We start from the raw sequence: 27312 nt of genomic DNA on the forward strand, positions 1-27312 counted from the left end.
ATCTCACCTTTTTGATATCACTCAAGATCTCACTTTTCTCGTATTTAATTACTAGGTTATTAACAAAAAATTAAATCCTAAATCTTTGCTTCTCAAGTAAGATAATAACAGAAGTTTGTTATTTTTTTAAAAAAGTTTGTTATTATTTTGTGAATAAAAAAATAAAAAATGTAAAATTATTTTGCGAACAACCTTCCAAATATATCTCGTTTGAATACACCTCCAATACACAATTTATATAAATGTATTTTGATAAGATATTATAATTTATAAATTTTTAATCAATGACCATAAACGTTACGTTACTAAAACCAACAGATTTTTATTTTTTTTACCCCTTCTTATAAAGCTAACAGATTAAACATAAAAAGATACTACAAAATCCTGACGTAAATTTCCGTATGAAAAATATTTCTTCTACTCTCCTCATTTCAGTTTGGTTCGATACAGTTAAACTGATCATCCACTAAACCGAACCCATATAAATTTCACTGAAAAATTCCAGTTCCTTCTCGCTTAACCGGAAACCCTAATCTCATGAGTCATGACCTCATGACCAAAACGAATATTGTCTTTCAGAACAAAAAGAAGAGAAACACTAAAGTGACATTGTCTTTTGGAACAAGTGTTGTTCGTGTTGTTGTTGTTGATGATGAGACATGAGACTGGTACTTCGTTGATGACTTAACAAAGAAGTTGTCTCAACATGTTTCAAAAGAATCCTATAAATCTTGTTCCTCACTCTACCACAAGCCTCTGTTTCAGACTCTGACATCATCATCATCACCATCTTTTCTTCCTCATCTTCTTCTCCTTTAACAATGGTGTCTAACCAATCACTCACTCGCTTTATCTGATACATTGTTTCCCCTACTTCTTCACTCCTCATCTCTCTCCACTTTGTTCCATTGCTGATCTCATCTAAATACTTCTCAACACGGTTTAGGTACCAACTTCTTCCTTCTTCCTTAAGCCAGTTTCTGAGTTCGCTCGATGCTCTGCTTAACCTCTCCTTTATCTCTCCCAATCTTGAGTTGCTTTCGCTTGCGTTACCTTCACGGTTATCACTTTCTTGAGCAATTAGGGTAAGACCCTTTCTCCCGGGGCTCTGTGTAGGCTTGCTTGCGGATAAAGAAACCAGTTTGAGATCGGTAGCCAATGCTGATTTGATCCACTGAGTCGCCTTTTCGCGTCTCTCATCTCCTGTTTTGACTATGTTTGCGTTGCAGTGCTCTGTTTTTTCAGTTGATAGTGATTGAATGATGAGCCTGCTCTTGCTTAACTCATCCTGGAAACTCAAGAAATCTTGGATTGGTGGCTGTTGATTTTCTTGATGTTGGTTTCTCCTGTCTGAAAGCTCAGAGTATGACCTATTATATCATTTCAGTGAGAAACATTGCTTGAGCAAGAAGGTACAACTAGTTTTGTCTCAATTAAAGGAATGTACCTTAGACATTTGAGCAATCTTTCAGCAGCTGAAGCCTCTAACAAAGCTTGTGAGGCAGCTCTAATAGCCGTATCTCTCTGTCTCAGAATTTCCTGCCAAATTCGCAAGGAAGCTCTCTTTAGAACCAATAAAAACCCGTTTTTATGATTGATCAAAATCTATCAGTATTATTACCTTTCCGAGATTTACAACTTTTGGAGGAAGTGAATCCCAGAGAATCTCTGTCTCTGTCCAGCTTCGTTTCCTTGATATCGGATCTGAGGATTCAAAGGTATTGCTTTTAGGTGGAAGAAGGTTTTTACTCTTATTACTTCTACTTCCATAGCTTAAGCTTTTAGACCATCTTGGAGATGGTGAAACCACAACATCTCTTCTTCTTGTTCTACTACTTGACTTCTCCTCTATCCCTCCATAGCTTCGGATAGAAAGAGAAGGTGAAGTCTGAAAAGATATCGAAAAGAAACAGATGTCAGATAATCTCGCGTGCAGGAGATGTTCTTACGAAAAGTTATTTCTTTAAAACTTACAGCAGAAGAACTTCGAGCTCTTGAAACATGTTTAGTGTCATGATCATGATTCTTAATCATGGATGGATCTAATGAATCTCTTCTCTTCCTATTATCAGCCGAGCCTATCCAGCTTCTCCTCCTAGCTGCTGAAGAAAAAGACGAAGAGCAACTTGAAATCATTGACTCTGTATCATCCTTTTCTTCCATAACACTCGAAAGATTTTTCGATAACCCTAAATCTGTAAAGTTTAACTCAGAGACGCTTGAGTTATTCCATCTAGTTCTTCTTGGCTTCTTCACTTGGTGATCGTAGTTTTCTTCGATATCCGATAGACCGACACAGAACTTTTCGATCCGTTCTTTAGGGATTAGATCGATTGGATCACCGGTGCAAGCCCTTCGGCCAGGTGTTGGTCTAATGCCTTTGATCATGGGAACTGGATAAGCAAATTCAAGCTTCTCGACGAATATCAATTGCCCGATTTGTAACTTGTCGTAGAGAACAAGATCGTTCTCTTCTCGTGGCAATGAGACATATATTGAATGTGTCGAATCTGTTATCCTCAAGAAGAAACCTTTGTTTGGCCATAACCCTCCAGCTGCTAACACAGGGATTATGCATCTTATTTGCAGCAAAACGGGTCTGTGATCGACGTCTCTTCGCACTTTCCCGACTCCCATTTCTTCTAGAAGCTTGAAAAGAACACCTGATCTTAATTCTGCCATTTCAAGAAGCAATGCTTGTAAATGTATCAGATGAAACACAGAGAGAAACGAACAGAGAAGGCTACGTTTCTCAATCTGTTGCATACAGACAAGAACAAGATTGGTGGAGTCTAATGTGTTTATGTTTAAGTTCTTTTTAGAATGAAGTTAAGGGTTTTTTGGGAAATCCTTCATTCTTTTTCTATGATCAAAAAGACCTAACGTGGATCTTTCTTTCTTAACCGCCAAGTAATCAACAGATCATTCTTCTGTGTCCTCTGTTTATTAGCCATTTCGTTATTTTGACAGTTCTCTTTTACTATTCTTGGTCATTCTTGTTAATTGTGTCAGTTCAACCAAAAATACAATTTGACTATTGTATTTGACCAATATAGTAAATGAAAAAAAAAAAAAAATTAATTTCATTGATATCAAACTTATTACAAATTGATCAATACACAGAAAATGAAACGTATAATTTTTTCTATCTTACATATAATTAACGAGTTTACGCAAGCTAAGTCTTTGTTGCTATTTTCTGAGAAGAAGAATCTTTATTCACAAATTCTTGACCAAAACCTGATGATCTCTGATCAAACTTATCCATTATAACATGTGGATTATAGTCTGATCTAGTTCGACGGTGAGAAGATCCCTGCATTGAAGAAGAGCCGTCTTGTCCCATCATTAAAGGTCGATAGCTTCGGCTCGATCCCACAGATATCGATCGATACCTCTGATGATCAGGCTTGTGGTCTTTCTTGATAGCATGAATCAGATATGGAATTAACCCCTCCATTAAAATTCTATGTTTCTGTAATACAAAGAAAATCTTATGGAAACCCAATATTTATATTATGTGGCATAAAGGAGAAAACAAATTTGTCTTTGTATTAATTTGACTACTATAGGTTCAAATATTTGGATAACTATTGACCCTGTTTGTTTGTGCTATTATACCAAATTTTTATTTAGGTTTTGGTCATAATTGATGATAGCATTACAGTATTGACTTTTGACAATAACAACTTTAGTAGAATCTATGGCTTTGTTTTTTTCAGATAGCAACCGTTGAATCTCCGGCCAATCTAACGTTGAGGTGATGATAGATTTGTTGATCACTGTTGGATCCAATAACAAGCTTGTGGTGTCCGGTGACTAGTTTTCTTTTCCCGTGAGTATCCACAAGGCTAAGTGCTTTGCAGACATCAAAATCAACGGTAAATTTCTCTGTCATGCTTCTCCCAACTTCTACTCTCTCAAACCCTACCAGTTGCGTCAGTGGCACGCCACCACCCACCAGAGACTTTGAACACTTTGGTGGTTTCCAGAACACGAGCACCACGTGGCTACCAGACCGTAGCCCGTGGTTCTTGACCCCGATAACTATCCGGATCTTGAGATCGTGGCAATTTACTGTGGAGATATCCACAGAGGTTGTCTTGTTTAGGTTCATGATTGGATTGGTTTTGATGTGTATGATCGATGGAGCTGAGAGAACAAAAGTCGAGAAAGAAGAGTAGCTAAGCCCGTATCCGAATTTGTAAATCGGTTTCCCTGTGTAGAATCTGTAAGATCTTCCAGGGAAACCAGAGGTTGAGTTAGGTCTCATGTTCATATCTGTCATTGCAACCTTATCCGCAAACTCTTGTGGGTACCATGTCTCTGGTAGTCTCCCAGCTGATGCAACAACAAACACAAATAAGTAAGTAATAGTGTCTAGGGTTTAATTAGGGTTTAGGGTTCATGAAGTAAGAGGCTTACAAGGATTGTAGTCACCAAAGATGACTTGAGCTATAGCGTCTCCTCCAGCTTCACCAGGATATCCGACCCATAAAACAGCCCGAATCGTGCTCAGATTCTTGGCGAATGAGATATCTATAGGTCCGGCTGACATTATGACCAAAACAACAGTTTTCTTTGCAGCATTTGCCACATCTCTCACCAGCTTTTCTTGATAACCCGGAAGGGTTAGGTTAACACGGTCAAGACCCTCTGCCTCTACCGTCTGATCCAATCCAACCACCAAAACCGTCACATCAGCCTCTGAAACCGCCTTGACCGCTGCTGAAATCAGTGTTTGGTCACCACATTTGACATCTTTACACCCTGGCTCGTAAACAATTTTTTCCGGTACATACTTTTGCAGCCCTTGTATAGGGCTTGTGTACTTACAGGGTACACCTGCGTAGTTACTAATCATGACCTTTGTAGCGTTTGCATTTGGCCCTATAACCGCAAGTTTCTTAACCGTGGTCTTCGGTAACGGAAGATCTCCTCTGTTCTCAAGCAGAACAATCCCCTGTTTTGCGGCTTCTAACGCAAGCATTTGATGATCCTTGCTGCAAACATCAGACGGACCAAGATTACCAAAAGGAAGCGACTTTGGATCTCCATCGAAGAATCCGAGCCTCATGAGAACAATGTAGTTGTAAATCAGCGCTTCATCAACATCTGATCCGTTCAGTTTCTTAAGCTTCACTGCATTCTCTGTGTACTTACCTAGAAAATCTCCACAGTTCATGTTCAAACCTGTTTCCAGACAAAACAACATATTTTACTTCTCAAAGATCAAAATGACATATCTAATGTAATAATTGTTTTGAGATGATCATCTAAAGATTTTTGCCTGCTTTGAGGGCGAGAGCAACTGCATCTTCACGTGTCTTGGTGTAATGAATGTCGTTGAAATAGACCTGGATGGAATCACAATCCGAAACTATGTACCCGTCAAGACGCCATTGGCCACGGATAACTCCACGAAGAAGATTAGGGTCTGCACAAGTTGGGATACCATTAACTCTGTTGTAAGAACACATTACGCTGCTCACATCTCCTTCCTCTACACAACTCTTGAATGGCGTCTGATACGTGTCTTCCAAGTCTTGCTTCGTTACCTTCCCACCAAAACAATAACAAATCCATCAACATTAAGGTCAATTATAAGGTCTTGAAACTTACGTATTTATATATTACCTTGGCATCAAAGTGGAATCTATCGATGCCTTTCCAGTTATCAAGATCATAAGCTGTGTAATGCTTGCAACAGCTTGAAACCTTTAGCCGCCGTGATTTACCGGCGTCGTGAACGTCTTGTAAGCCCTTAACGTAGTTCACAGCGTACTTCGAAACAACGAGAGGATCCTCTCCTGGTGTCTCTTGGCCTCGACCCCATCTCGGATCTCTGAAGACGTTAACGTTGGGACTCCAATAGGTGAGTCCAGCTAGTCCTACGTTGTGCATCGCTCGAGCCTCCGTCGATACCACTTCTCCCATTTTTAGCCACAACGATGTGTTAAAGCTAGCCGCCGTTAATATTGTCGCCGGGAAACTCGTCGCTCCAGGCACCGTCCCGTTGAAATGCACCTTAAGAAACAACTCAAAACGTTAGCGTTTTCATTACATAACAACTCATGTATGTTCGTATTCATCTATATACAGTAATGATGTTTTTACCCCTGGTCCAACGTCGGAGACGCCATGGAGAGCTTCCGACCACCACTCGTACGGCGGAACACCGAGCCTTGGAACTCCTGTGGCTTTGTTTACGAGTTGCTGGACTTTTTCCTTAAGGGAGAGACGTGAGACCAAATCTTTGGCACGTGCTTCATACGACAATGAGACGTTGCAGAAACCATACTTAGCCGTCGCTGGGGCACTTATGTCACACGCAAAGTTCTTTTGAGACTCGCAAAGTGATGAAACTAGAGCTATGATTAGCAGAGAGAGACGCACAAATCTTCTAATACTCATCTCTCTGTTTTTTTTACTCTTATGGAATAGAAGACAGAGTGAGGAGCTAGTTTTATAGGCGGGAAGAGAAGCTAATTAGCTACTATTTACTTCATTAAAATTAAAGTTTAACATTTACTTCCAACTTTAACGATGACATAACATCACTTGTTGGTGAATATTTTATAAGAGAAGTTAAACCTCCATGTGATAGTGTGGAAGGACCAAGGACCATCTCTGTTTGTCTTGCATATAAGAGTGAGCCAAGTGTTTTCCACAAAGTGATGAGAGGACAAAATGTGAAGTTTAAGAAAAGGGTTTTGAAGAGTGGCTTCAAAGATACTACACAACCATTCCAAATGTCTGTTTCATGTCTCTGGTCCTAAAGTTAGAGAAGCAGATCTTCTATGTCTCTAAGTTCCACAGTTCCAGGAGTCTTTTTGATGTCTGGTTGGTTCACCACTAGCTGACCGCAAGCGCCGCTAATATCCTGACCCATTTCTTTGCGAATTGTAGTCCGGATCTTGTATGTTTCCCTCAGGATTTTCTGGAATCTTGACACGCCTTGTATGCTGCTTGTTTCGAATTGGCTTGTGGATCCAATTGGATTAAATGGTATCAAATTTATGACCTGTTCAAGAAAAGAGCACAGAGTTTCCATAAAAAATATCATCAGATAATTGCAGAACCTTTAAGAGTATTAAGACATCGAAGATTTACCACTTGAAATGTCTTTAGCAATTCGCCTAGTAGATGAGCGTGCTGCTCTTGATCATTTACTCCATCAAGCATTATGTACTCAATGAAGATCTTTTGTTGACTGTTAAATCCAATGACAATGTGGCATAATGTTATAATCGTCAATGTAACTGAAGGGATTGTGGTTTTAATATTTAACAGCAACGAACCAGTCAAGAGTACATGAACTACCTGTTCTTTTGGAAAGTTTGAAGTGCATCCATAAGCTTTTGTAAAGGAAAGGCTCTAGCTGCTGGCATGATCTGGCAGCGGATTTCTTGAACTGGTGCATGGAGGGATACTGCTAAACTTACACCGGGTAGATCATTGTGTAGCTTGTTAATTGCGTGAACAATTCCGACCTATGCAAATGACATTAGGATACAGGGAAATTTATTTGCTAACTAGTAAAAAAAAGTGTCAACACAGGCAGCATTGCATGATTTAGATTTATGCCTGGAATATACGGTACAAGCATTACGGAAGGACAAGGAAATCAGAAGAAAATCCCAAAACACCAAAATTTAAAAGTAACCAACTAGACAAAAAAAGCTGAAAGATGTCTTGGAAGCTGCATACTGCGAGGTTTAATGGATTGAAGTTTATCTATCAGTTCCCTTTATCAAATTCCATAATCTAAAGTATTCCTACAAAATTCAGTGAATAAGTTTCTCTGTTTTACGAATGTTTCAAGGTAGCTTTCTGAGTACTTACAGTTGATATGGTAATTCTTTTGGGCGACAGCTGAAATGGTTGGTTTAACATGACACGAACAGCTTCAACAACAGCATTGTAGTTATTTAAAGGTTCTCCCATTCCCTGATCACAATCATCAAACCAAGGCAACAACTGGTGAATAAAATTCATCAATGCAGAGTATATAAAATAAATAACCATAAGGCAAGGTGCACATAGTGTAGATAAAATGCAATAACAGAAGCAGAAATATACCATGAAAACGATGTTGCGTATATCAGCAATGCGAGAGGCGTGAACAAGCTGCTCCACAATTTCTCCAGATGTTAAATTGCTTTTAAATCCCATGGTACCAGTAGCACAGAATGTGCAACCCATCTTACAACCAACCTATTGATAAATACTTTCACATCACATGTCTTTCATTCGATAAAACCAAGATAACATTGCGTGATAAAAATCAATACCTGAGATGAAATACATAACGTAGATCTTATACCTCCAGGACGTGGTTTCCCTCCTAACATCCCCAACCGAGTATCGTATCTCATTACCACAGCTTCCACAAAAGCTCCATTCTTCAATTTCAAAACCAAAAGCAAGAATCCAATATGAGTTCGTCAGGAAACAGAGACATTACAAGTTTTTCAGAATCCATAAAAGCAATGTGTTGTATACAGTAACAGAGTATAGAGTACCTGGAGCTTGATGAGAAGCTTTGAGGTGGTGCCATCGGAGGAATGAAATAGCGAGTGAAGAGACGAAGTAAGAGTCTTGAACTTGGAATGGAGAAGAGAGTATGCAGCGGAAGGCAATGAAGGAATCTCGTCCCAAACGCAATCAGGATTCTGAATTACATACTTCCAGATTTGAATCGCGAATTTAGGGTTTATTCCCGCTGATTCAAATTCCGATTTGATTTCCGAAGCATCGAACACCGATTTCAACTTCATCGACTCTTCCTTGGGAATTCTCCGCTCGCCGTCGCCGATTTTAAAAGCCCTAAACTTTTAAAGCAAATCCCCTCCGTCACAACAAAAATTCAAAGAAGAAGCTAAAACCGGTTTGGTTTTTGGTGGAAAATCTAAACCCGGTTTGATTTTGATATTTGGGGGAAAAGTAAAAACCGGTTTGTCTTAACCGTTTTTGTCCTTTGTGGTGGACGAGCCGGAATATAAATTCCCCAATTTTCACTTCCAACATTCCTCAGCTGCTCGATCTCTCTCTGATCACAACAATCATAAGCGATGAGAGGAGCTAGACCCGATGAATTCAATTTTAGTACGAATCCATCAACGCCAAACACTGGTCAGCCGACACCGACGTACCCCGCCGGTGTTGGCGGCGGCGGCGGTGGAAGGAAAAAAGGCGTTGGCGTGAGGACGTGGTTGGTACTTAACTCGTCAGGGCAATCGGAGCCGAAGGAAGAAGGGAAACACTCCATCATGCGGCGAACGGGATTACCGGCGCGTGATCTTAGGATTCTCGATCCACTGTTGTCGTATCCATCTACTGTTTTAGGTAGAGAGAGAGCGATTGTCATCAATTTGGAGCATATCAAGGCAATCATCACTGCTCAAGAAGTTTTGTTGCTTAATTCCAAGGATCCTTCGGTCTCACCCTTTATTGATGAGTTGCAGAGGCGGATTCTCTGTCACCATCACGCCACTAAACCTCAGGTAATTGGAGAATTTAGGGTTTTCCCACTGTTCATTTGGAGCTCTTTTTGTTTATTCAAGGAGTTGGCTTTTGTATTGTCTCCTTTTGTTTGTGCCTAATTGCATTGTTTTGGAATTGGGAAGTAGAAATATTTTCGCTTGACAATGGAATATGTATATAATAGCTAATGTATTGTTGAGACATGGTTGACTATTTGATTTGTGCAATGGTGATGATATGTGAAGATTATGGTTGTCAGTTTAGCTATGGTTGACTATATACTCTCTTTGTATGTGTTGTGTAAAGGAGGAGCAGAACTCTGGGGGAGAGCCTCATACGAGGGTAGATCCTGCCCAAGGAGAAGCTGGAACGGAACAATCTTCTGGGGATCAAGGGAGTGAAGCCAAGAAGGATGCGAAGCAAAGTCTTGAGAATCAAGATGGATCGAAGGTTCTTCCATTTGAGTTTGTTGCTCTGGAAGCCTGTCTTGAAGCTGCATCAAGCAGTTTGGAACATGAGGTAAATACTTATGTTAAGGCTCTGAGACAAAGCATATTTCTTCTCTTGTTTGGTATTTGATTCATTCTTCTAATGTAGGCCTTAAGATTGGAGTTAGAGGCTCATCCAGCCCTGGACAAGCTTACTTCCAAGATCAGTACCCTTAATTTGGAGCGGGTTCGACAGATTAAAAGCAGGCTGGTTGCAATAACTGGACGTGTTCAGAAGGTGCTATGATTCGGACATTAAAATGGCTCCTTTGATATTATGATAAGGATTTATCATGTTTCCTTATAGATGTGAACCTATGACATCACCATATTCTAACCACGTTTGCCTATACTAATAACACTTTTTCTCTTTACATGTTCTAGGTGAGGGATGAGCTAGAACATCTGCTAGACGATGATGAAGATATGGCTGAGATGTATCTTACAGAGAAGTTAGCTCAGAAACTTGAGGATTCGTCAAATTCCTCTATGAATGAGAGTGATACCTTCGAGGTTGATCTTCCTCAAGGAGATGAGGATGACAGGCATGTATCAACTTTCTGAGCTTGCAGTACCTTCTATTGTTCTGATATAAGTTTAACATCTGCCTTTTTACTCCAGGCTTCCTCCCGAATTTGCATCAGAGGCTAACAGAGATGGAAGGTATCTTCAAGCAAATGATGCTCACGAGCTTCTTATGAGTACTCAAAGTGCACTTAGCAGAAATAGCCGTGGGACTCACACAAGCTCAACCCGGAGTGCCATGACCAACAAATTAGATGTGGAAGAGCTTGAAATGCTTTTGGAAGCATATTTCGTGCAGATCGATGGTATACTGAACAAACTATCAACAGTAAGTAAATAGACCAGATGCTTTGGTACTCTTTGTCGTGATGATATCCTTCTTCTAATACATTGTGGTTTTTGTTGTTGTTATGATGAAAAAAGCTAAGGGAATATGTGGATGACACGGAGGACTACATCAACATAATGCTAGATGACAAGCAGAATCATCTTCTGCAGATGGGTGTGATGCTAACAACAGCTACTCTGGTGATGAGCGCCTTTATCGCAGTTGCTGGTGTATTTGGTATGAATATAACCATAGAGTTGTTCACGGATAATAAACATGGTCCAAGTAGATTCATTTGGACTGTGATTGGAGGTTCTATCGGCAGTATATGCCTCTACGTTGGTGCCATCGGGTGGTGCAAGTACAAGCGCCTTCTTGAATGAGTCGACCAACAACATATTGGGAGAGGAGAATAATGTCGCATTGCCACAAATCTATTTAAGCTAACAAGACTTTTATGTATATCCTTTGTTCTTGAGGATCTTTACTACTCTCAAACCTTTTTTTATCCGTCTCCTTCACTATTTGCATTTCTTTCGATTTAATAAAAGAGCAAATTGCATAGTTTCCTTCTTGCTTATTTCGACATCAAAATTTAGATATAGACTGATTAGAGAACCGGATTTTATAATGGTATCGCAGATCGTTTCTGTGCACAATTCTAACTTATGGGGTTTTTTCTGATACTTGAAGAAATATAAGGCGGAAACTGTAATATTGAGGAAATTGACAATTTCTGACGGGAAAATTAGATAAAATGTTGCAGGCAGGCGTGGGAAGAGAGAAGAGCAAAGCCCTAAAATTTCTTCGGTGAGAGAAACATGTCGACGAGGCGAGAAAGCAGAGATTCAGACCCTAGACGTCACCGTTCTAGAATCGATCGCGAACCCAGGTCTTCTTCTTCTGGAGATTCCTGCTCTATCTTCATCTTCTATTATAACTTTGAAGCAAATAAAATTCGGTTTTGAACAACGAGGAAGCTCATAGTGTCTTTTGTCTAGAAATCGAAATGAAAGCTGAATTTAGTGTTGAAGTGATTGTTTTTTGAATCATCCTATGTTGATCTGTCTACTCTAATTTGGTCACATTCACTCTCGAACAGTGGAGATTTTTCTGAAGATGGTCAATTTTACTGATAGGCACAATTAGTTGATTTTGGTAGCTTATCACAGTTGTACAACTAATCATTTATGTTTTTGTCTTTAGCCCTAAGAGATCAAGAAGAGATGGCAAACCTGAAGCTGAACGAGTTCTGAGTAAGAAGGATTTGGATGTTAGAGATGGTACTGACACTGAGAAAAACTCACGTCAGTCTTTGAGAGATGCTCCATTGGAACTTGATGCTCATGGTTCGAGAAAAGACAGTGAGAAGAAGCACTCTGGACATCATGAGACCACCAAAGCAGCTCCCCATCTGTCACAAGTACCTCGTTCTAGACCATATTCTCAGGTTCCAAAACAACCTTGATTATTTTCCATCTGATAACGTTCTTTTTGTTACTGTCCTTAGTAGATGTGTGGTCATAGGAGGTCTTGCAAGTTTTTGATCTGCTGGAATGAAATGGCTAAAAGAGTTAATATTTGGCCATTTATCTGCTTGTTAAAAATCAATTGCTGGGTTGCTATTTACTGCATAGTTAGCCTTTAATCTGTGCTCATGTGATGGAATTATTGCATACAGTTGAATGCCTCCCAATGCTCAGTCATATGTAATCTTTGGCTTGCCTGTGCGTGTCTTATAACAGCATGATGATCGTCGTAGTGATGGAAAAGTTGATAGAAGACCAACTTCTGGTAATTCTCGCCAAATTTACTCTTTCCTTCTCTTCATTACATAAGCAAAAATATATGTCTTTAATAATATTGGTAGGTCTTATGAACATATTACTTGCTTTTAAATGTTTGAAGTGAGAGGATCGTGGAGAAGTTCAAGAGATCAGAGTAACCGAAGAGCTGGAGATGATGAGAAGTCACAGCATCGTAAAGACGAAGACAAAAGCTCATGGCGACATGATAGGTTCCGTGAGAGTGATGACACCCAAGGAGCACTCTCTAGGAAACGACCAGCCTTCAGGGAGAAGAAGATTGCAGAGGAAACTGGGAACAACACAGACAGAACAAGAACTGAGGATGGAAAAGACACTAATCTAAACAATCGCAGACAGAACGAGAGGAACTGGAGGAGCAATACGCATTCAGAAAGACATGAGAGACCAGCAATGGGAAGAGACAGAGTGTGGAACAGAGATGATGAAAGAGGCGCGGGAAGCAGACAGAGTTATCAAGCTGATAGAGACAGATTCAACGGCAATGGGCGAAGTGGGTTTAGCGGAAGCTGGACAAGGAATGAGAAGAAATGGGACCATGACTTGTTCGATGAGGCGAACAAGAGTCCAGCTAAAGCCACCGAGGAAGAACAGATAGCTAAAGTTGAAGCTTTGTTGGCTTCTTGAAGCTGCTTATGTCATGGTTTTTGGTATGTATTCACCTCTACTATTAGAATGCCTGAGTTTGCAAGTGTAGAAGATGATTTCTGAGTTTATACATATAATGAAACTCTCCTCTTTTTTTCCAAGAAAGCTGCATCGGTTTAAACTTCATAGATATTACACTCTAAACCGGACTTTTCTTGGGGTTACACGATTTCACTTAAAACTCCATTAAAGTAAGACTGACTTGCCGACAAAAAAAAGTAATATGGACTCAAGAATCAAGATCCTATCAGTAAAAGTCAATTATACTGGATTTTAATATAAAAAAAAGAAGGATCCTTGTTTCATCGATCAATCATATATGTTTGATGTTTCTATAATGTTTTTCTTTTATTTATTTCCAGAAACTATACATATTATCACAAACATGATCTCCTGAATCAAAAACACCAAATCACTGAACGAAGAACAACAAAAAATGATGGCAAAATATGAGAGAAAAAAAAGAAGAAGAAGAAGTATTATTAGAAAAGAGTTCGTTTGCCAGGACGATCAGCGACCTTTAAGGTCTTATCGATGAGATCTCTAGTCTTCTTACGACGGATGGCGACTCTGACGCTGGAGCTTTTGTCCATTTTGATGTAAGTTTTCTTCTTCTTCCTTAGCAAACTCACCTTTGACTTTATCGTCTCCATCAAACTCTCCAACTGTAATCCCATCTTCTCCTTCTCCTTCTTGCTTCTCTAAAGAACCCTAAATAACTAAGAAAGACGATTCAATTTTTGTAGTTGCAGCTCCTCTGACATATTTATGCGTTAGTTTTTATCTTTTTACTCTAAAACGTAACGCTTTCGAGTTCTTTGGTTTTATGGAATAGTTTGTGAGTTATAGGCTTTGAAATTGAGAAATTTTCGATATTGCCACTAGTTGTCCTTCTTTGACTTTAACAGTATTTAATTTAGTAGTCAACTGCTGTAGATGTCATCAGTAATCACATTTGCTTTTGTCAACAATCACATTTACACACATAAAAAAAATAGTAGTATCTTTTTGTTCTCCGTTGCATTCACACATAATAATAGCATGATGATAATATATCGTAACGTAGTCGTAGTGTATGAAATTTTATCTCGTTGGTCTTTCCAAACGTATATCATTTAATACCATTGATTTCAAAATCAGGAGAACGTCGGAAGATATATCTTTGATTTATGATAATACATAGATGCATGGATAAGGTTCAATGATGCTTCTTTCAATCTTTTATCCCCACACTAACATGTGTTTCATATCTTGAGTACTACCTTAATTACACTTAACGGATTCGGACCATCGTCCTATTCTAATCCATGTTGGTGTTAATATATGCTCTGGAAAATGATGGAGAGGCCGGAGATATTGCATTGTTCGGACCGCTTGGTACCAATCTTTTTGTTCCGATATCTTTTCTGGAAAATGATGGAGAGGCCGGAGATGTTGCATTGTTCGGACCGCTTGGTACCAATCTTTTTGTTCCGATATCTGCTCTGGAAAATGATGGAGAGGCCGGAGATGTTGCATTGTTCGGACCACTTGGTACCAATCTTTTAATTCCGATATCTGCTCTGGAAAATAATGGAGAAGCCGGAGATGTTGCACGGACCGCTTGGTACCAATCTTTTCGTTCCGATATCTGCTCTTGAAAATGATGAAGAGGATGGAGATTTTGCATCACTTACAACACTTGGACCTACTCTCCTTGCTTTATTTTGTACATAAAATGCTGGAAGTTGTAGAGATTCCATTTCGTTCGTACTGCTAAAAACTTTTTTAGCCACATCTAAATCAGAAGCAACTGAAATGATCCCGCGAGTGGCTATAGATAATGTCAGAGAAATGAACTGAAACACCACAACTCCAAAAAATCCTTTCATATTTCGTTTGGCTTCTGCTGTTTTAAGGTGAAAAACTGAAAATGGTTGTATTATAGGGTGAACGAAGATAGCAACTTTATATCAGGCTTTTTAAATAAACATATGTATTTAGTATTTACATATTTATGGGCCATTTACATATGTATTTAGTATTTACATATTTACATAATTATGGCAAACAATAGGACCATTTGAGAAGACTAGCACTTTTAAAGTTAAATATTTTTTTTGTTGAACAAATTAAAGTTAAATATCTAAAAAAGAAAAAAATCCAATAGAATCTTGGCAAAAAAATACTAATGAAAGAAAACATTTTGAATACAAGGAAGGTATGTATTTATATTGTATATTCAACCTTGTCAAGATTCACTACCTAATGCATAGATGATAGAATTCGTTGACAAAATTATCAATCTTTTAGTTAACCCAAATCAGAAAAAAAAAAAATCTAGATAAAGATGTAGGAAAGGATGATTTTCTTGCAAACAAATCTCACGAAGAGATAGATTACTCAACCTAATCATAAACCTTACATAATACAATATATAATGTTAGTTGCCTAAAACATGTAATTTCGTTGTTTGTGTTGTCACTCAGGGCTGGCCCTGAGCACAACAAAGTGAAACATTTGCTGTGTCCCAAAATTTGAATGGCCCATTTTGAAAAAAAAAATTTATATGTATAATTCAAATAAAAATAAAAAAGTGGTCCATTTTAAGCTTTGAGTTTCATAAAAAAAACATAAAGCCTAAAGCTTTAACTAAATCTCATAAAACCTAATTTTTCTCCCCAATAAATCCAACTCCACGAGGCTTAACATTGGTTTTGTACTTTTTGTTTAGTATGGTAATGAAAATTTTTGGCCCTCATTTTGGATTTTGCTCTAGCCCTTCTAATCTCAGGGCCGGCTTCACTGCATCGCATAATTTGTGTTTTTATAAAAATTCTATAAATTTTAAAATAGGTGAAACTACCTGTATTCAACAAAAATTGGTAAAATAGGTGAAATACCTAACCAGCCATTTCTCATTGCGTTAAAGCTGGAGCTCATGATAATGGTCGTAACAAAATAGTGTTTATGATGAGACCGGTTTCAACAAAACTCAATCCAAGAAAATTCGAAGCCTAAACATCTCCAAACACGGGAGTGAGACATTAACCGGGTGTAAAGATTTTCAATACCGACCACATTCTCCATCTTCAAGCTCCTCTTCCTTTGTGTGCTCCCTCGCTTCTTCTTTTCTACGCCGCTTTTCCTTGCCCTCAACCTCTGCTTCGGAGACCCAGCCTCGCTGCAATTTTAGAAAGCTCCGAGATTAAAAAGCTTGACATAAACCATATGGAGCTAAACCACTTGTGTGTCTAGAACTAGGCTAGAGATCGACAATGTGTTAACAGTAAAAGATATCAACACATCAAATGGTTTTGGACCTAACTGAGTGAAGACTCTTTTCAGTAGAAGCAGCATTTCTGCAACCAATCCAAATACTGAATTCATTGTCATGGATCGAATAATACTATAACACAGTCTACTCTATGGTTTTCTCGACTTAAAACCTAAACACAAATATTACTTTATGCTATAATCCCTTAAGAAAAGGAATTTAGTATACCTGATGTCTTGATTTCTTATGCCCACCGCCAGCTTTATGGGATTCTTTGAAATGGTCTGTGTCATTTTCCTTCACACTAGTATGTCTTTCTCTATGTCTGTTATGGCTATCTCTTCCTGATCTCCTACGTTCTTTTCCATGGGGTTCATTCATATCATGGTTGTATTTACCAGCTGCACCTTTCTTATGATGATCGTCACTGTCTCTTTCTCGCACTCTGTCCTTCTCTCTTCCGTATTTATCTCTCCCCTTGTCATGTTCCTCTCTCACATCCTCGGGTACCTGTAGTAATATAACATTCTGTGAGCTTGCGGACATGCCATCAGTACGTAATAGTTGAATCATCTATAACCACAAGTTGAAGTATGTTAGTGTGCAATTATGGTAGCAACTACGACCGACAGAGACTCTCAATACTGTTTAAGTTCATCTACAGTCTAAAATAACTCCTATAGAATATAAATTGACATACGAAACGCAGAATTATGAAAGTTCCACCAAAACTATTAAATGGTAGACTCGAGCAAACTGTTTCATAGACACAAATATTACCTTCTTGTTCTGTTTGATCCTATTTGATTGCTCTTTAAGGAGTGAAACGTAATCTTCGAAACAGCGCTTCCGAAAGCTCTCATCACCAATAGTACTACATATCAGAAGCATAAATTATAGATAATAAAAATAATAGAAAGGGCACAATTCTCCCATGAATTATGGAGAAGGATGGGGAATACATAAAGTAAACAAGCAGCGAAGTCCTCTGGTAAAAAGTATTGGGAAAAAATAACAGGCATTGGCCGAGGAAGAAGAGTAGTCATCCACTGCATGAACCAAGGAATTCAATTCCTAACATTGAACAAAAGACCAATATTTGGCAACAATAAAACAGCGTAAAAAAAAATTCAGGTGAAAATATGCTTTACAGTCATTTTTGGCAAAACATACTAGCGAAAAGCACAAACCACAGAGCAGAGTAAAACAGCCATCTGAATCATGAGGAACTTTAAGGAAAGACAAACGTGGTTGCTGTAACATCGACATAAGAAACCCATTCTAGAAAGCACTGGTATTCTATTTACAGAGGAAGACAATTTGGTGATCATGTATATGAGAACGGAAGTTGGAACTTAGAAGACCAATATATAGCAGAAAAAACAGGATCCAGCCAGAAACACTAACATGAAAGGTTAGAATAAATGAAAGTACCTGCATTTTTCACTACCCTCAACAAGATGCTTTAATTCCTCCCAGGATGAAGAGGCAGTTATATCCTGCACCAAAACAAATAATCAGGGAGAAGCAAGACCACCACCCAAAAGTCATCCATCACATAACATTATACAGAATCAAACTAAATAGATTCAACACCTTGAAGGAGCGAAGCATATCAACCAACTTTTCAGTCTGCCGTGTCTGTTTTCTGGCTTCTTTTTCTTCCTTCTCCTTTGCCCTTTCCAGCAAATCATCAAAGACTAACTGAGAAGCATCACTAAAACAAATAATTAGCAGTCATATCCAAATGAGACATTCAAGGTTCAATAAAGAATATGCTAACACTGCAGTGATTTTACTGTGCTTAAACTAGTTTATGCATCATGAAGCAAGAAGACTTGTATCTTCAAACATCATCTGGAAATGAATTTTTGAAAGTCAAGACAAAGATCTACAGACCTTTAGTCTAACGTCAGGAATAAGAGGAAAACCAATATCCTCGGAAATAGAAACCTTGAACTCATCAAATGTTGACCCAGCGGATAAATTTACCTGGAAATAAATTGAAATTATTAAACACCTACAAAATACAGAAATATTACAGAATATAAATTGCGTACTTTTCTCAATTTCAATACATCCTTTATCTGAGACTTGAGCTCGTGGTCCTGTGAAAAAAAACACATCAAATATACAGATAATTAATTTAGGAATTAAGGGACATAAAAAAAAACAAGCAAAAATAAACAGGAAATGGAAACAGAAGACGCCACTATTCACAAACCTAGCAAAATAATGCTACCAGAACTACTTAATACAACAATTACTGTCTTTTAAAAGGAATCAGTCTAGAGACAGCAAAGCATTTTTTCTCGTCATGTAACAGATTACAGTCACTTTCATGATATTTTGGAAAGTAAACGGACTATTGAATATAATCTAGTACCCTTTTTTTCAAATCCTCAACAGCATCTTCAAATAAGTCTTTTGGAGTAGCTCCAGAGGAGTTTGACGCAATTGCTGAATATACTGGTAAATCCTTGACCTGAGATGTAGAATTCATTTTCTATTAAAACAGTTCAATACTTGAAATGGAATAGTTATTCTGGGTGACATAATATTTAATTGAGTTATATAACCTTCATTAAATAATCACGCCATATAGTTTTGGCAGTAAGCTCTCCTGTTGCAATATGTTCATCTAACAGCCCATGGAACTCATCACGGTGCTTTCGCTCTACTTTTTTGAGTTCCTCCTGTTGTCATGAACAGCAGATATAATGAACTAATGTTCAATACAACAAACAAATAAATGCCAACTAGAGGCCGAAACCTACGTACCTTCTGTATCTTCTTTTTCTCCTCTTCTTCTCTTTCCAGATCACGCAGATACTCCTGTACAACAGTTAAATTTAGCCGAGTCTGGAATGGGAAGATAGTTCCTGATAAATGAAACAACCTGAAAGATTTCTAGCTGATCAATTTTCTCGAGACGCGAACATCTTTCATCCACTTCTAAGCGGTCCTGAACTTTGCGCCATTGACTATTTGGCTGAATACGGAAAATATTAAGTCAGAATGAACTACCACAAAATAGTATGGAAAAATAAAATTTAAAAAGCGGGACAATCACCTTGATGAAATTGCAAGATTCCAAAAATCTTTTGTATTCAATTATGTTCCGCTTGCGATCCTCAAGAGCTTTCACCCGCCCCTTATAAAATTAACAACATTACGAATAACGGAACCCAAATTAAAGTTAATGCCAAAACTTTGAACAAACAATAAATTTGATATTTGGTCCTCGCAAATATAAAGAGTAAGGACACACGTTGTAATGAAGTTCACTATTCAAGAGATGGTACACACTTGGCTAAAACAGATGTGAAGTTTCAAATGATGATGAAGTTACAAGAATTAAGAAAAAGTCAAATGACTACTCTGAGCAAAATTTTCCAATGGAAAACTAATGTCAAAAATACATGCATATAGAGAAGAAATGGGACAAACAAAAATACAGTTACTTTTCAAACAACACAACTCATTAATGTATACATCATTTAATACCTTCTCTTTTAGCTCACTGACATGATCTTCAAAAATATTACGACGGTCTTTTTCTCGTTCAAGAGCTTTGAAACGCTCATCGTCTTCAAACATTGTCACAGTCTTACTGGATTTAAAAGGAAAATTATATCACAAAGAAATTGCAGTAATTCTCGTAGAGAAAAAGAAAAAGTATTGGAATCAGAATTTTCTGGAAAACAAAACCTCCACCGAGTAGAAGGAGTAAGCTCCACGCATTCCTGGTAAAAAAAAAAGACAAAGTCCAAGATAAAGATAAGACGCATGCTGGTGAATTTCTCTACTTTAAAATTTCCTAAAAATGAAAAGGAGATATATCATGGAGCAGCAGATCTGCAACTTACCTCTAACATCCTTTTAAAATCTTCATACAGTTTTTTCTGTCTGGCTAGCCTTTCCTCCTCAGCTGCTCGTTTCGTTTGGAGTAAGAACTGAATCACAACAAAACAAAGACCAACAAAACACAATTAACATATGTGATCAGATGTACCTCTTAAGCATCACTGTTCAAACCTGGAGAAGAATGTGTATGTACTATATCTAAACATCTGAAATTTCTTTAATTCTCGTCTGATAAATTCTCTTGCTAGTTTTAGGGTATAAGATAATAGAATGACCTCATTGAAGGCTTGCTTCCGCTCTCCAAGTGTCCTCAGAGCACCGTATCTTTTGTCATTAATAATTTCTCTCATGGCCTGTGACAGAAACCATCTGAAACTTCAGAAACATGCTCAAGAACAGTTAATAGTGAAAGTTATACTACCTGTTCCCATGTCCAGTCAGATCCAACTTTGGCGGATTTCAAAAGTGATTTGAAGACATCCACAGCTTCCTATATAGTGAAGTAAAATTAATTATGCACACAGATAAGACCAGAAATATGCTCAGACATAAAACCAATCTTTTATCGGATAAATCAATCATACCAATTTATTGTTAAAGGAAAAACTCTCTTGATGAATTTGTTTTTCTTCTGTTTGGCTCTCAACCTTTTCACTTTCAACCATAGGTTTTTGGCTTTCTTTTGGTCCACTCCCACTACCTTGCTAGAGAGCAGATCAACAATTATGATAAACGGATACAGAAGAAATGCATGCTAACAAGAAATGCTCATCGCTTAGCTTTAAATACATTTGCGTTTTTAGTTGACATGTCATCTGAATCTCCACTGTTCCCGACTGAAATTTCGTCCTTCTCAACCCTGCAAAGATAGATGATAGAAACTTATTTAGGTCGTGATACTCACAACTAAAACTAAATAGAATAAAAGAGAAAGGGAGATAAAATTGCTACAACTGTCAGTACAATGTAGCAGCAGAAGTTTCAGTCACAGGGACAGAAAGACCATCGGTTTCTGAAGTATCACACAATTGTGATGTTTCATCTGCACTCATCTGAACTCGATCAACATTTTCGACCGGTGAAGAACTTCCAGGAACTGAAGCTGGCTGCTTCAAATCAGAAGTAAGAGTTAGTTTCTCAACGCCCTCAGAGGTTGAAGTTTGGCTTGGTAGACCAGTCGGAGCTGCAGTCGATGCAGTGTCAGAACGAGTCAGCACCTCAGAAGCATCAATAATGCCTTCCGCATGAGGCCCTTGAACAGATGCTATTTCTGCTTGTTCACGCACAATCTGGCGAGAAGAGTTATAATTTACACAATGGGAAACAGAGAAACTAGAACACAGAAATACAGAAGAGAATACAATAATTTGTCTTAAGAGAAACCTTCATCTCTTCCGGCATTGTCCATGTTGATTGCTTCGTAATCTTATTGTAGTAATACCTGCAACCATATTAAAGATTCAACATCCAAAAGCTAAAGATTTTTATTTTTTCATCAGTTGTATGTTAATGAAATAAAAACTTTAGTTGCATACTCACTTTCTTCCATCAGGACTTGAATGTTCTTTCCAGTCAGTTCTTGCATCTGCTCTCTGTATCAGAGAATACACATCTATACATTAACTATATACCCATACATTTTTGGTTAATCATTGCTTCAGATCACAGAAGAACAAATGAAGAAAGAATAACGGTCCAGTTCAACATAACATAACATAATCTATGATATTAGCCACGAAGAATAATCACAACTGTTGTGACTGAAAATATCTGAACGTCATAAGAAACAGACATTGAAAGGTGTCCTCCCATATGCCTTTATTTAGGTAAAGAGAGTATCTAGATTAGGATGAACTATATCACTACTCCCTTTCATCAGATGGAAATGAGAAAATGTAAGAACTCCACTGCATTTCAATGTTGTCACTTTTGTGTAACCCTAGCACCTATATCACCCAAGCTTGCACAATCGGAATTCTAGATATAAGGTCATATTTACATTCATAATAAAGAAAACAAAATTTCCACCTCAAACGAAAGTTCAATGACTACTAGTAAGCAGTAAATGGAATGACGTGGCACAAGACAGCTTTGAAAATCCGAATGAGTAGATCATTCCTGAAACTTCATTTCTTTAGCTAGGGAAGCTTACAGTACTTCAGGTGATTTTTCAAGACCACAAACAGATGAGATCCAAAATAACTCACCTCAAAAAGAGTCATCAACTCAACAGGCTTCTCCCAAGTGGACTTCTTTGTCCTCTTGTTGAAAAAATATCTAATAACAAGCAAAAAATCAATGTCATACACCATATACTCGTACAACTGGAAACATGGAGCTAAAAATAAACTTATTCTACATATTATATGATGAGAATAATATGTGGTAAGGTTGGGAAATACACAACGGTTGCACAATGTGCAGGACAATGAATCATCAGGAACACACAGATAGAACATAAAATTACGAACATCAAACACTTCCTCTACAGCAAAAATAGAAGTGAAATCGGATGCCTAACCAACAAATCCTGTGACTTTCAGCATATCAAACTCGTAAATATCTTAGATGTCATGATTATGGTTGCTTCCCACTAAAACTTAAGCTTGGTAATAAGCCACTAGTTCAATATTTTCATGCTAAGTCCAGATGGAAGAACAAAACAAGCAAGCAAATATCATCAATATGAATTACAAACAGGTATTAGATAGAATTTGTGTAAAAGAAAGCAAGAGATTGGTTCATTGAGTGAACATATCACATACCATTACATTTAACAGAGCTGACAATTGTATACCGAAATCAAAGAATCAAAAATATATGACTAAGAAACATTAAAAATAAAAAACCTCCTCAGAGAGCACAAAAAATTCCATAAATTTACTTAATAAAGAAACTATCATCTGGATTAGCCAATGATATGGTCTCCAAATACCACACAGTGGTAAAAATAGAGAAACAACTACACAAACTATCCCGGACATATCTTTTCCAGAATTAGCTTTTGCACAACCTTATTGGGTACTTCCAAGTTACCAGCAATTTGTCTCGTTTAAATGTCAATATTTGAAATTTGGCATCATATGTGAAAACGCAAGCAAAACAATCAAAAAAGTATAGATAAAAGTCACAAGACTTATAATTCTTACTTCCTTCCATCCGCAGAGGTATGCTCAACCCAATCTGTTAGAGCCTTTTGAGAAGGTAAAGGTTTTAAAAAAGCTGCCTTCAAGTCGCAAAAGTAAATATAAATTAGTATTCAACCAAAAAAAGAGTATAGAAGGTAGTTAGAATAAAAGACATGGTAACAACCTTTGGTTGTTCAAATGTCGGATTCATGATAGAAGATTCTGCAGAAGTATGAATGATAGATGCTCTCTGTTGTGCCTGACTATGAATGCTTGGTCCAGTGACTTGAGGTGGCACCCTCGAACCTTCGTAAGATGTGGCACTCTGTTTTTTCACAGAGTTAGGAACTAGAAGTCTAGTTTCTGTAAATATAAATATAAAACTATCTTCCTTCCTTACCGGATAAGAAAAGAGTGCCCTAGGGCCACCAAAGCCAGGCATACCAATATCTGGAGTTTGTACATAAGGCTGATGCAAGGAGGTACCAGAAGCAATTGACACATTTGGCTGTGAAATTAGAGTTGGGGGTCCAAGTGGCACATGTTGCACTTGCACCTGATTTAATTGGCTGGGTCTTTCATGTGAATGGTGCATGGATTGTAATAACTGAGGTGCATAAGATTGAGGTGGATATCCAATGCTCAATACTGTGCCACCTCTGCCAACACATTGAAAGTTCTGAGAAGACAATCGAGCAACTTGCTCAGACTGAGGAGCTTGAATGGTAGGAAGAAACTGTAATGAAAATATGCAAAACACATGTAGGGTTGAGCTGATAAATAGTCTTCAGATACATATATGACATAAAACATTACCTGAAAGTTCATGGGTGGAGCAAAGCCTCGGGGTAAATCTATGGAGCTAGCATTAGGATGCTGGAATGGCTTTAAAACAAAACAAAACAAAATCGCTAAATTAGATGTAAAATTCAAAAAAACCAACAGAAGAATATAAATCTACTTAAATCATATATCCAAAGGTCTGAGGCATTTAGAAATTAACCCACAGCCAGCGGCCTCAGGGTAAAAGAGCATTGGAATAAAGAGGGTGCAAAATAGAACAGATATATGAAAAAAAGAACACACTCAGTATTTACGCCTACCTGAATGCCAGGATATTGATGGTTATTAGCCATCTTCCAGCAGTATTAGCCTCAGTGAAACCAATGGAAGATCCACCAAATAATAATGGAAACTGCACGTATATGCTCTATATAGGCTCAGTTGAAATATGGAGAAGAAAACTAGACCTGTACAACAAACACAAAATAGGAATGAGGACGTGAACTAGTAGTAGTCTACATTTATTTGCAATATGCAAGCAACAACGATACCCCTCGCCTTCTAAAGTTTCTCATAGAATATCCAACATAGCATACAACGATTTCTATATTGAAAAACGGCAAACCCCAATACAATAAAAACGCAAGGTATAAGCATGGCATTCAAGCAGGTCTCTGTTCTAAGATTGTTAAATCGGCCACCATCATCTGTTCATAAAATCCATGTCTTACTTAACCATAATTCTAAGTGATTCCAAACAAGTTCATAATTTCTACTTGATAACCGTCTGATCATAAAATCGAGTTTAGAAACAGATAATAAACTGTTTGGATTGGATAGGTAGTATTAACATGTTCATGATCGTGTGGAGTAACTTAATATGCCATAACATGAGAATAAACTATTGAAAATGATCCAGAAATGAAAAGTTTTTCAACTCTAGGTTTCACTCTTGCAGATTACTTGGAAACTTACAACTAATATATAAGAAACTGAGAGTAGAGACGAACTCATTCAATCAAATTCTACCAAGAAGATACTCACTTTATAGAAAAGGATTGCCAAACCCTAACCAGAACAATATAGAAATGAAGAAATATCCCAAAACTTCAAACACTTCTCAATTGCGCTTTGAGTCAATCGCAGAATTCGAACACAAGACCAAAGGAACAACTATAAATTCCGGCGAAGAGAGGGACGAATTGCGGAAAATTACCAAATCGCCGGCGAGGATGAAGTTGAACTCAAAGTTCAGAGCCAACACGACGGAGCGGTACTGCGCTTCACCTATTAAATTATTAAAATTAAAAAAAAAAGGTCAATTCGGTGTCTTTAGTTGGGCCAGACAACCCAGTTTAGGCCCAATTGGTAGCCACGTGTAAATTTTAGGATTATTTCGTTTAGTTTTTGATCGGTTTAGTGTATTTTAGCTCGGTTTACTACTAATATAGAGATACATACATTCTTTGAAATCAGACCAATTGTTTTTTAGCTACCGAGCTACCTTTATTTCTAGTTTGGTTTGATAATCAACCCCTGTAAACCGAACTCTTACATCTTATAAAATTATATTTATTAAATTGTTACAAAATACTTGTATTCTAATCTACTTCACTATGTCAAATAACATAATTACAATAAAATTGGACAAAATGTGTTTTTCCAATAACAGAAGATTTATAAAATTCTATTTCCAACAAAATATCGACTATAGAAAACCAAAATCGTCCTATGTTCAATGCGAAAAATATAATGCTCAAGTTGGTCAAAGGGTTGATGGGCTTTCGTAGATGTATGTAAGGTTCTTATCGTATGGTGATATACCAAAATATTTAGTGGGCTTTAATAATAATGTATAGCCCAAGCTCATAACTTCACAAATCATTATAATAAATAACTGAAAAATTTATGATTTAAACCAAATTAGAATGCACAAAAAATGTTATTTTTAGAATTTAGGATCATGAAAAACAAAATATACCATAGTAAAAACCAAAATTTTTATTATAATAGTTCAATTAGAATGGTGTCATGCCTAGTATATCCAAGATTTTATCTGATTTAAAATATGTATAATGTATGAGTTAAGGGTAAAGGAAAACTATATAGCTACTAAATTAAAATTAGATTGAGTAAGAGCTTTGTTTAATTGGGTTTAAAGTTTAAACAAAGTTATACTTTTAGTGGGGATCTTATTTTTTTGTCAACTTAATGGGGTTTTATTAACAAAAACTATATGTGATTGTAAATTCTTTTAATTGGTTTTTCTTTTCTAATAAATCCACTAAATTTCTTTGTCAATAACATAACTTGGATCGTTTCATGATTGTAATTCAAAAGTCTTACACCGTTACAAGTCGATATTTCTAAGTAAAAATATAGTTTACAAATAATTTATATCATGTTGTATAATAACATATTATACACATACATCAACATATTTGTATATTAATAGTTACGATTTTATCGCATATACATATAGTACGTATACTAAAAAAAGTATTAATAATCTATAAACTAGAAAACGTATTTACATAGTCAATATTAAAGAAATGTATGGAAACAAGAAGATTTATTTTTATAATGAATATTATATTATTTCTGATGAATTTGATGATTTCACTTGTACGCATGTGTCATATATTGGTGTACTAACTAACAAAATCGAAATTTGGATTACAATATGAATGAGAGACCCCTATACAGCTGCGGCTCGACAGTCTCCTCACGATCCTCTCTGTAAGACAGATTGGTCTTCTTCTTAATCACTTGACTTCTATTTTTATTATATTATCTCTCAAACTCTTTAAATAATTTATCACTCAACATTTAATTACAACCCCATGCATAAATTTAACAACACAGATTCAATCATAGTACCATACGTGTGGGAACCAGAGCAAAACGACACAAAGTTAATACGTGTGGAAAGCTTTCGAAACATCTTCTTTATTTAGCATATAAACATTTTTAGTAG

The 27312-nt window shown here is 37.2% G+C and overlaps 10 protein-coding genes across 13 annotated transcripts; 4 read left to right on the forward strand and 6 right to left on the reverse strand.

The window, feature by feature from the left end:
- Positions 1-286: 286 nt before the first annotated feature.
- Positions 287-2889, reverse strand: AT3G19610 (hypothetical protein (DUF936)). The gene is made up of 4 exons (NM_112851.3): positions 1975-2889; positions 1622-1888; positions 1448-1539; positions 287-1370 (listed from the first exon to the last, which is right to left on the reverse strand). The coding sequence occupies exons 1-4, from the start codon at positions 2764-2766 to the stop codon at positions 599-601; spliced, it is 1923 nt and encodes a 640-aa protein (NP_188595.2). The 5' UTR covers positions 2767-2889; the 3' UTR covers positions 287-598.
- On the forward strand, positions 2694-4184 carry AT3G19613 (uncharacterized protein; the record flags this gene model as incomplete). The annotated part of the gene is made up of 6 exons (NM_001338411.1): positions 2694-2797; positions 2823-2835; positions 3298-3415; positions 3573-3601; positions 3723-3760; positions 3851-4184. 6 exons carry the CDS (start codon positions 2694-2696, stop codon positions 4182-4184), a joined length of 636 nt encoding a protein of 211 aa, NP_001326418.1.
- Positions 3072-3509, reverse strand: AT3G19615 (beta-1,4-xylosidase). Its single transcript, NM_001084720.2, has one exon. The coding sequence runs from the start codon at positions 3458-3460 to the stop codon at positions 3179-3181; it is 282 nt and encodes a 93-aa protein (NP_001078189.1). The 5' UTR covers positions 3461-3509; the 3' UTR covers positions 3072-3178.
- Positions 3609-6435, reverse strand: AT3G19620 (Glycosyl hydrolase family protein). The gene is made up of 5 exons (NM_112852.2): positions 6118-6435; positions 5638-6027; positions 5291-5558; positions 4426-5193; positions 3609-4341 (listed from the first exon to the last, which is right to left on the reverse strand). Exons 1-5 carry the CDS (start codon positions 6412-6414, stop codon positions 3719-3721), a joined length of 2346 nt encoding a protein of 781 aa, NP_188596.1. The 5' UTR covers positions 6415-6435; the 3' UTR covers positions 3609-3718.
- A 57-nt stretch (positions 6436-6492) lies between these two features.
- On the reverse strand, positions 6493-8868 carry AT3G19630 (Radical SAM superfamily protein). Its single transcript, NM_112853.5, has 7 exons — positions 8526-8868; positions 8295-8405; positions 8083-8217; positions 7846-7950; positions 7324-7493; positions 7114-7213; positions 6493-7024 (listed from the first exon to the last, which is right to left on the reverse strand). The coding sequence occupies exons 1-7, from the start codon at positions 8778-8780 to the stop codon at positions 6782-6784; spliced, it is 1119 nt and encodes a 372-aa protein (NP_188597.1). The 5' UTR covers positions 8781-8868; the 3' UTR covers positions 6493-6781.
- A 163-nt stretch (positions 8869-9031) lies between these two features.
- Positions 9032-11573, forward strand: MGT4 (magnesium transporter 4). The gene is made up of 6 exons (NM_112854.4): positions 9032-9506; positions 9793-10005; positions 10084-10212; positions 10359-10519; positions 10596-10827; positions 10923-11573. The coding sequence occupies exons 1-6, from the start codon at positions 9075-9077 to the stop codon at positions 11208-11210; spliced, it is 1455 nt and encodes a 484-aa protein (NP_188598.2). The 5' UTR covers positions 9032-9074; the 3' UTR covers positions 11211-11573.
- On the forward strand, positions 11422-13456 carry AT3G19650 (cyclin-like protein). Its single transcript, NM_112855.6, has 4 exons — positions 11422-11719; positions 12034-12277; positions 12573-12621; positions 12736-13456. The coding sequence occupies exons 1-4, from the start codon at positions 11649-11651 to the stop codon at positions 13278-13280; spliced, it is 909 nt and encodes a 302-aa protein (NP_188599.1). The 5' UTR covers positions 11422-11648; the 3' UTR covers positions 13281-13456.
- An 82-nt stretch (positions 13457-13538) lies between these two features.
- Positions 13539-14691, reverse strand: AT3G19660 (uncharacterized protein). Its single transcript, NM_001338412.1, has one exon. It carries the CDS (start codon positions 13976-13978, stop codon positions 13784-13786), a length of 195 nt encoding a protein of 64 aa, NP_001319593.1. The 5' UTR covers positions 13979-14691; the 3' UTR covers positions 13539-13783.
- A 78-nt stretch (positions 14692-14769) lies between these two features.
- On the forward strand, positions 14770-15259 carry AT3G19663 (uncharacterized protein). The gene has a single exon (NM_001338413.1). It carries the CDS (start codon positions 14874-14876, stop codon positions 15015-15017), a length of 144 nt encoding a protein of 47 aa, NP_001319594.1. The 5' UTR covers positions 14770-14873; the 3' UTR covers positions 15018-15259.
- An 832-nt stretch (positions 15260-16091) lies between these two features.
- PRP40B (pre-mRNA-processing protein 40B) lies at positions 16092-25611 on the reverse strand. Of its 4 annotated transcripts, none has more exons than NM_001338415.1 (29): positions 25552-25611; positions 24656-24802; positions 24369-24437; positions 23953-24288; positions 23737-23877; positions 23574-23650; positions 22632-22701; positions 21964-22016; positions 21808-21865; positions 21388-21713; positions 21214-21283; positions 21009-21128; positions 20846-20914; positions 20700-20777; positions 20427-20513; positions 20269-20303; positions 20065-20170; positions 19631-19711; positions 19457-19549; positions 19339-19392; positions 19137-19253; positions 18944-19042; positions 18618-18665; positions 18457-18549; positions 18154-18261; positions 17992-18056; positions 17338-17431; positions 16786-17067; positions 16092-16464 (listed from the first exon to the last, which is right to left on the reverse strand). In NM_001338415.1, the coding sequence occupies exons 2-29, from the start codon at positions 24686-24688 to the stop codon at positions 16348-16350; spliced, it is 2979 nt and encodes a 992-aa protein (NP_001325769.1). In that variant the 5' UTR covers positions 24689-24802; positions 25552-25611; the 3' UTR covers positions 16092-16347. The 4 variants fall into 4 exon arrangements, with proteins under 4 accessions (NP_001325769.1, NP_001325767.1, NP_001325768.1 ...); NM_001338414.1 differs by having other exon boundaries at positions 25380-25611; NM_001338416.1 differs by having other exon boundaries at positions 16136-16464; positions 23953-24231; positions 25380-25609.
- Positions 25612-27312: the final 1701 nt, after the last annotated feature.

The sequence above is a fragment of the Arabidopsis thaliana genome, chromosome 3 (assembly GCF_000001735.4).
Source record: "Arabidopsis thaliana chromosome 3, partial sequence".
Classification (NCBI taxonomy): domain Eukaryota; kingdom Viridiplantae; phylum Streptophyta; class Magnoliopsida; order Brassicales; family Brassicaceae; genus Arabidopsis; species Arabidopsis thaliana.